The 8,678-nt window shown below is 41.1% G+C and overlaps 1 protein-coding gene across 5 annotated transcripts in view; it reads left to right on the top strand.

The window, feature by feature from the left end:
* The window catches only part of ABCB4 (ATP binding cassette subfamily B member 4), a 68,555-nt gene that overhangs the window by 34,080 nt on the left and 25,797 nt on the right, over positions 1-8,678 (top strand). For 4 of the 5 annotated variants that reach the window (XM_006779163.2, XM_006779164.2, XM_015558274.1 and 1 more), the window contains 2 exons: positions 1,849-2,010; positions 6,620-6,793. In XM_006779163.2, the coding sequence (XP_006779226.1) occupies positions 1,849-2,010; positions 6,620-6,793 (336 nt within the window). The remainder of the gene's footprint in view (positions 1-1,848; positions 2,011-6,619; positions 6,794-8,678) is intronic. The other variant, XM_015558276.1, reaches the window with a different exon arrangement.

The following is an 8,678-nucleotide window of genomic DNA, read 5'->3' as shown; positions in this document are numbered from 1 at the left end:
GATACATGTAAATGGAATCATACAATGTGTGGTCTTTTTGACTCGCTCTTTTCACTTAGCATCATGTTTTCAAGGCCATCCCTGTTGAAACATGCATCAGAGTATCATTCTTTCTTACGGTGCAATAATATTCTCTTGTATGGACATACACATTTCATTTACTCTTTGATCAACTGATGAATATGTGGATTAGTCCCACTTTTTTGGCTATTATAAATCTAGCCTCTCGTTTTTGATTTATGTTTTAACCTACTTAGCTGAATTAGGTTATACTCGGGTTTTCGGCCTAATGAGGTTTTATTGCCTCAGAGTAGAAGTAGCCTCACCTGTCAGGATGGCTACCATCAATAAATCAACAAACAAGTGCTGGTGAGAATGCGGAGAAAAGGGAACCCTCGTACTGCTAGTGGAACCTACTTAGCTGAATTAGGTTATACTCTAATAACTATCCTAACGAGGTTTTATTGCCTCAGAGTAGAAGTAGCCTCACCTGTCAGGATGGCTACCATCAATAAATAAACAAACAAGTGCTGGTGAGAATGCGGAGAAAAGGGAACCCTAGTAAACTGCTAGTGGGGATGCAAACCGGTGCAGCCACTGTGGAAAACAGTATGGAGTTTCCTCAAAAAATTAAATATGGAACTGCCATTTGACCCAGCAATTCCACTTCTGGGAATATATCTGAAATAGCATGAAACACTAATCAGAAAGAATATATGCACCCCTATGTTCATTGCAATGTTATTTACAATAGCCAAGACTAGAAGCAGCCCAAGTGCCTAGCAGTCGATAAGTGGATAAAAAAGCTGTGGTACATTTACACGATGGAATACTACTCAGCCATAAAAACGAAGGAAATCTTACCCTTTGCAACAGCATGATGGAGCTGGCGAGTATTAAACTAACAAACAAAATAGAAACAGACTCAGATACAGAGAACAGACTGACAGCTGTCAGGGGAGAGGGAGTTTGGGGTGCTAGGTGAAAAAGGTAAAGGGACTAAGCAAAATAAACCTTATTAAAAATAAAATAGATCACATAGGGGAAAAAAGAAACCATTAACCTAATTCTTGACACTCACTAGAGTATCAAGAAGAGTAACGATTATAAATGACATAGCATGAATAATTTGATGAGCATTTTTCAGGTTTTAAATTCCCATGAATAAACCCACCAAGCCAGCATGCCCATTCACTGTACTACTTAGAGGGATGATTTGCAGGTTTTAACATGCATTTAAAAAGCACCTGGGCCCTTGTTAAAAATCAAAGTTACTAGCCATACTCCAGAGGTTGTGATTCAGACGGACTTTGAACCATGTTTTGAACCGTCCAGACCCCAAGGTACATTTTTGCCTAAACTCCTACATGCAGTCCATGAGAATTACAGGTAAAATCAGGCAACTTCAGAAGAAACCCTGCAGAAGCCTCTGGAGAAGGCATATGTGGCAACCACTCCCCCAACAGAAGTCTCCAGCATGCCATGTAGCTCAGAACGAGGCTCCTCCGGCAGGTATGACCACACGTGAGAAGGGTCAAACCTTTTCTCCTATTTCTTGAGTAAAGACTGACACTCCTTAGGCTTCCAGTTACCCATCCCTATACTGAAAGGATTGGATTTCTGTCTGGGCCAGACCTCAAGTCTCACTTTAACCTTTTATGTATATACTAGAGGAGTGATGCCTTTGTGCCCTAATCACACGGCATGGGGGATGCGTGGGGGATGGGGCGAGCTCCTGTCTCACCAACCGCAAGCACGTCCATCCCAGTGCTTAACTGTGCCTGCTAATTGACAATGTGTCGACTTTGTAAACCTGCTGCCCCAAGTGTTTGTCCTCTTCCCCTTTAGGCCAGAGAAGGCCGGACCACCATTGTGATCGCTCACCGATTGTCTACAATCCGAAATGCAGATGTCATCGCCGGCTTCGAGGATGGAGTCATCGTGGAGCAAGGAAGCCACAGCGAACTGATGAAGAAGGAAGGGCTGTACTTCAGGCTGGTTAACATGCAGGTACCTGCCTCCCGGGAAGTGTGCTGCTGTTGGCTCCTCAATATAGTATTTGTACATATCGATTAAAATATCAGACAGCTAATGCCATAGTGAAGAGTAGGAGGTATTCAGGGGAAGTCCTATAAGTATGCATTTGAGACTTTAGTTCAGAATCGGTGAAACAGTCCTGAAAGAGAGAAGCGGAGAGGATAAAAATGCCCAAAACATTTTGAACGTATTCCTTAGGACAGGGATTCTTAATTGCCTGGGGAGCATGTTCAAACTAACAGGTCCTTTCCACCATAAGATTAGGGAAGCTCAGAGTGGTGGTAGGAGTAGGAGGGCAAGGCCAGGATCTCTAGCAATGGGGGGAGGTTTTATGTAATTTTAAAATGCTTCTCCACCCTAACCGGTTTGGCTCAGCGGATAGAGCGTCGGCCTACAGACTGAAAAGTCCCAGGTTCGATTCCAGTCAAGGGCATATACCTTGGTTGCGGGCACATCCCCAGTAGGAGGTGTGCAGGAGGCAGCTGATCGATGTTTCTCTCCCATCGATGTTTCTAACTCTCTATCCCTCTCCGTTCCTCTCTGTAAAAAAAACAATAAAATATATTTTTTAAAAAAATGCTTCCCAGATGATTCTAATAAAACCAATAGCAAGACTCATAAATCTAGGAAGTGAATTCAGGCATACCTCAGAGATTTGAGGGCTTGGTTCCAGACCCCCAAGATAGAATATCACAAGGAAGCAATCGTAATCATTTTGCTGGTAGAGGGTCTTTCAATTTGTAAAAAATGCACCATCTGTGCAGCACAATAAAGTGAAGTGTGATAAAGTGAGGTATGCCTGTAGTTCGTTTTTGTTAAAAACGATTCACTCTAATTCCTAAAAAAAGTGATATTGGGAATTATTGGTTTGTCTTATTGAACAAGACATTTTATTGTTCTTACTCACTTTTTAACTTTGCAAAATAAATGCCCTAAAAATATTTTATCCTATAAACAGGATTCTTATATTTATAAAAGTATATGCATTTGCTTTGCTATAATTATGACTAGTATGTAAATACATATTTTTGTTCTTTTTCAGATATACATCATTCAGATACTATGAGTTTAATGCATACTTAGCAGTCCATTACATTAATGTGTAATTAATTGCTCTGAAATTTCTCTAAAGCTGGGTACATGCTTTCTTTCCAGTATTTCTCTATTCTAAATATTGCCCTTGAAGCATGTGGGTCAAAAAGGTTAAGTAAAAAATTTGCTTTATTTTCTGACAAGTAAATCAACTCCTCCGACCCTTAGTTTCCACGTTTGGAACACTAAACCTACCATGCAATGTTGTTATAAGGTTAAGAAATAAGCACTGAATATACTAAAAAACAAACACACACACACACACACACAAAATAAACCAACTTTAAAGGGGTAAATTTTATAGGATGTGAATTATGTCTAATAGGCTGTTATTTAATTTTTTAGCACCTGACACAAAATAGATGCATGAGACATGATAGTTATTGAAATGTACAAAGTTCCCGAAGTGAAAATACCCAATGAAACGATAAAAAGTATTATAACTCATGCTTCATTTTGCCCGAGAATGTTCTCCAGCGGGAGGGGATAGATCATGGTGTCTCCTATTTGCTGCTGGGTCCTCGAATGAGGTAGCCACTTTCTCCCCTGGCTGGCCTATTTCTGTGTCCTTGAGGGAATGACCCTGCACTCCCACCAGGACTTGTGCTGGGAGACTGCCAAGGGGATAGGACCACTCTGACCTTTCTATAGCCTCTCCCCTTAGCTCTCTTTCCTCGGAAACGCTGTATGATTAAAGCCTGGTGTGCCTCAACAGGCTGCTGCCACCTAAGCAGTGGCTTGGGCAAGTCCTTGGGTCTTGGTGCCCACACCTCTCCCACTTCTGACTTGAGTTTGCCTTACCTTTGACTTGCTGGTGCTGTCGGAGAGATGGAGGAAAGAGCCACAATGAGCCTGATGGTTTATGAAAGGCTCCCACTACCCCTGCTTTCTTTTCCTCAAACTCCAAAGACCAACATATTGTCAATAGAGCCTTGTCTTGGTTTTGTTTCTAAGCGGAATGCTCTCTAGGTAGAGTGTTGGTTCTTAGTTGTTTCTTTTAACTAAATTTTTTTCAGATTATAAATGGAATGCATTCTTATTTTACTTTTCTTAGAATTTTGTTATACTTTCTTTTTTAAAGATATTTTTATTGATTTCAGAGAGGAATGGAGAGGGAGAGAGAGATAGAACATCAATGATGAGAGAGAATCATTGATCGGCTCCCCCCTGCACATCTCCTACTGGGGATCGAGCCCCAACCTGGGCATGTGCCCTTGACCGGAATCGAACATGGGACCTTTCTATCCACTGAGCCAACCCAGCTAGGGCCATTCTTATTTTTTAAAATCCAAGCATTTTTTTAAAATGTAAACTTAAGTATCTTAGAAAGGTGAAATTCCCCCATAACCAAACCTTCTGCTGACAGCTATTTGGTATTTATTTTTCATCTTCATAGCCTAAAAGCACTAAATGGTAACTCCATATTTCCTCAATTATTCATGAGATTGAGCATGTTTTCACATATTGTCCATCTGTATTTTTTCCTCTGTGAAAGAACCTTCTCCTGTATTAGGCTGTTTTTTTGGTTGGGTTGTTTATAATATTCTTATGCATTTATGAAAATACCTTGCATTAAAAGGAAATATGTTTTTCTCATGCACATATTAAATATACTTTTTCCTACTTTGTGCTTTCAATTTCACTTTATTGTTTGTTTGGCTGCCATAAGAAGTTTTTAAATTGTACGTAATTAGATTTTTTTCTTCCATGTCTTCAGGATTTGGGATTGTTCTTTGAAAAGATATTCACCCATATTTCCTATCAACATTTATTGTTTTACTGGTGTTTTTTTAATCCTCACCACAGGATATGTTTTTATTGATTAGAGAGAAAGGAAGAGGGGGGAGAAAGAGAGAGAGAGAGGGGGACAGACAGACAGACAGATATTGATTGGTTGCCTCCCATACACACTTAGACCTGGGATTGAACCTGTAACCTAGGTATGTTCTCTGACCAGGAATCAAACCTGCAGCCTTTTGGTGTACGGGATGATGCTCCAACCAACTGAACCACCCAGCCAGGCCTATTGTTTTACTTTTTACAATTAAATATTTGAGACAGCTGAAGTATATTCAAGATGTAAGAAATGAGGGCTATTGGTTTGAAATGTACTTTTGTAGCCCAATGTAGACCTCAGCACCCAATAAACGAGGGCTTTGGGCAATGCCCAGAAAAAGTAGTGTGGGTGGGTAATGTTCATTTGATTGTCAGAGGAGGTTAAAATCAGAATAGACTTAATGGAAGAACTATCCTTGGTAGCATGGGTGAGAATACAAAAGGAGGAAAAGATAAGGGCAGGCCTTCCTGAGATGTGGTCCAGTGTGAATTGCCATGAACTGAATTTGGGGGGAGCCAGGCTTGAGTATGTGGCGGAGAGCTGTGGAAGACTTTTGAGCTGGGGTGCAATTTGAGCAGAGCAACCTTTTATGAAAATGAGTCTGGTAGTAGTGTGTGAGTAGGGAGAAGTGAGGATACAGGGGTCAGTTACAAGACTACATCTTGAGTGTAGGTTGGATTTTTGGGGGGAGACAGTATAAAACCATCTTCTAGTTATAAGCAAGTAAGGAAGTCCACCTAGCAGGACATACCTTTGCAGTGTGGTTCAAGGCACAGGGGCAATATTCTGTTAGGTGTTGAAAACGCAAGTGAAAAGCGAGGATTAGATAATGTGCAGAGCTCAAGATAGACAGGGTACCATAGGTGCAGTAAGACATTAGCCATAGGATCGGGTTGGGCCAGAACCTGAAGGGCAGGAGTAAGAATAAGTCATTACTGCAGGGACTGGGGTCCTGGACAAACCACGAAGATGTGTACTTGGACATGGAGGAAACAAACAGGGAACTGGACAAAAGTCAGACTATAGCAAGGTTGGCTTGATGTTCTCTCACTGGCATTACGCTAGATAGAGGTCCTTAAATTACCCATCCCTGCCCCTTTAAGGAGAGAATTAATCCCAAAGCCTGCAATGAGGGTGAGCCTGCAGGTTGGGTTACCAGGGGTGAGGTGTGATGCTGAGCAGGGCTGTGAGGAAGAAAGCTGATGGCACTCAGTCAAGGAAAGCAGCTTTGCCTCACGTGAGGGAGTGACCAGCTTTTCCTTGTCCGTCGCTTTAAAAGTGAGCCCTTGGTAATGTTTCTTTGTTTTCTTCCCTTCCGTGGTGGCCATGCCTTGTTTTCTGGATTCTTAACATATTGAGGGAATTCCTACATACCGGCTAGATGATGAAAATTTGCCTTTTAGTTCTTAGAAAATACTTTTATACTCCAATTTTCATATTGGTCAAATCGAATTTAAGCTTCATTTTTAACCTTCTTAACTTCCATGTGTTGATACACTTCTTTACAGTTTTCCAGCTGATTGTGGTGCTGTTATGGACTCTGTCTTCACACATGTAATATTGAAAATGTCTTTATAGTTCTAACTTGGTAGGTTACGTAGGTCTGGACGCACACATACACACATGCAATTTAACATTTTGTTCTTCTTTCAGACATCAGGAAGCCAGGTCCAGTCAGAAGAATTTGAGGTTGAACTAGATGAAAAGGCTGCCCCGGGTCTCGCCCCAAATGGCTGGAAATCTCGCATATTTAGGAATTCTACTCATAAAAGCCTTAGAAATTCACGAAGGTATCAGAATGGCCTTGATATGGAAACCAATGAACTTGTAAGTTGTTTTCACTTAAGTTAAATCTTTTATTGTGTGTTTTTGCTGTTGGAATTCTTAGCGTTGCTAGTACCCTGCAGGCACAGGTGACTCCTATTATGAGCCATGCTCTTCTTGAGAAAAGGAAATTTCAGATGTTAAATGTTCTTGACAATGACTTGAAATCAGTTATAATTAAAAATGAATTTCCAATGGAAACATCTTAGTCTTTGTGCTTAAATGCTTACATTAAAATTAGATATCCCATTCATCTTTGAGATACAGAGATACATACAGGCATACCTCGGAGATATGGCAGGTTTGGTTCCAGATCACCGCAATAAAGCGAGTAGTAATCCTTTGGGGGTGGAGGGTCTTGCCTTCAATTTGTTTTTTAAAAAAAATACATCTGTGACGTGCAATAAAGCAAAGTGTAATAAAATGAATCATGCCTGCAAGGCTCGTCTAACGTCAGAGGCCTTGGTAGTTGCATACTCTATTAGATAGGATCACATTGGATTACCTACTAGGAAACCCAGGGTGAGAATAGTGGCTCACAGTTACCATGGCTGCAGGCTCCTTTCATCTTTATCATCACTATCCTGGCATGTGGCTTCCATCTCCAATCATGTGGCTCCTGGAGCTCCAGCCGTCACATCTGTGTCCCAAGCAGATGTGAACATCACTGGCATCATATTTTCTAGAATATAACACAATCCTTTACTTACATGCCATTGGTAGTGACTTAATTACACGGCCAAACCTAGCTACAAGGAAGGGTTGAAGATGGAGTCTTTTTGCTGTATGTATTGCCACTCTGAATTAAATTGGATTTCTCTTCCTAAGAAAAAGGGGAGCATGGCCAGGAATAGCAAAATTGTGCATTTTTTAACATTTCTCACCTGAAGACTTGGGATATTATTTTTTAACATATTTTTATTGGTTTCAGAGAGGAAGGGAGAGGGAGAGAGACAGAAACATCAATGATGACAGAGACTCATTGATCAGCTTCCTCCTGCACACACCGCCCCCCATTTCCCCTTTCCCCCGCCCCCCATGCAATGGGGATTGAGCCTGCATCCCGGACATGTACCCTGACCAGGAATCAAACTGTGGCTGACCTCCTAGTTCATATGTCAATGTTCAACCACTGAGCCACACTGGCCTGGCAAGACTTGGGAAATTATTTATTCAAGTTAACAGAAACTTTTATAACAGTGAGAGAATCCATTCCTAAGAAAGATGTTTTCTTATTTCAAGAAATGGTTTGAGAATACATTTTGGTGTTATTTATTGATAAAGGATGAGTTTATTTTTACTCTTGTGTTGGCCTGAAGAAATTAAGCCTACTGAGAGTTCTTGGCATCTGGCTTTCTCCGCCCACAAGATTATTTACTGCAGAAGTTTCAGGGGCTCTCTAGAGGTCTTAAGCTTGGTGTATTTATAGAAAGAAGGATAATACTCGAGCTGTCGTAGACCTGAGCTATCACAAGTAAGATAAACAATTTCCCCCTTGTTGGCTGTGGAAGTATTCACTTTCTATTTCTCATTTGTCCTGAGAGTTATGCTGCTAAAGTCTTTGGAGTCAGGTATTTCAGACGAGAACTTCTCTTGGGGAAAATGCTCAGAGGGAAGATAAAATGCCAGTCGACAAGATTTTCACAAGTGCCATCATCGTGGGATAAACAGTGGATCCAAGGGAGGGATCTTGGAAGACCTGTTTGTGTTGAATGGCAGCCTGAGAAAATGGCCCGTTTATCGGGCTGGAGACCAGGACTAGAAGATAATGTTAAACAGGGAGAAAAACTAAACACGAAAATGAGAAAATGGGTGGTTTGAATGAAAAGGGGCTGAGTAGAACCGACTCCTATGTTCTGTTCCATAGAGACAAGCATGACCCATTTAA

This window comes from Myotis davidii, unplaced genomic scaffold, assembly GCF_000327345.1.
Source record: "Myotis davidii unplaced genomic scaffold, ASM32734v1 scaffold187, whole genome shotgun sequence".
In the NCBI taxonomy this organism is placed as follows: Eukaryota; Metazoa; Chordata; class Mammalia; order Chiroptera; family Vespertilionidae; genus Myotis; species Myotis davidii.
The sequence above is the reverse complement of the archived record's forward strand: the minus strand, read 5'-3'. Positions and strand labels throughout refer to the sequence as shown.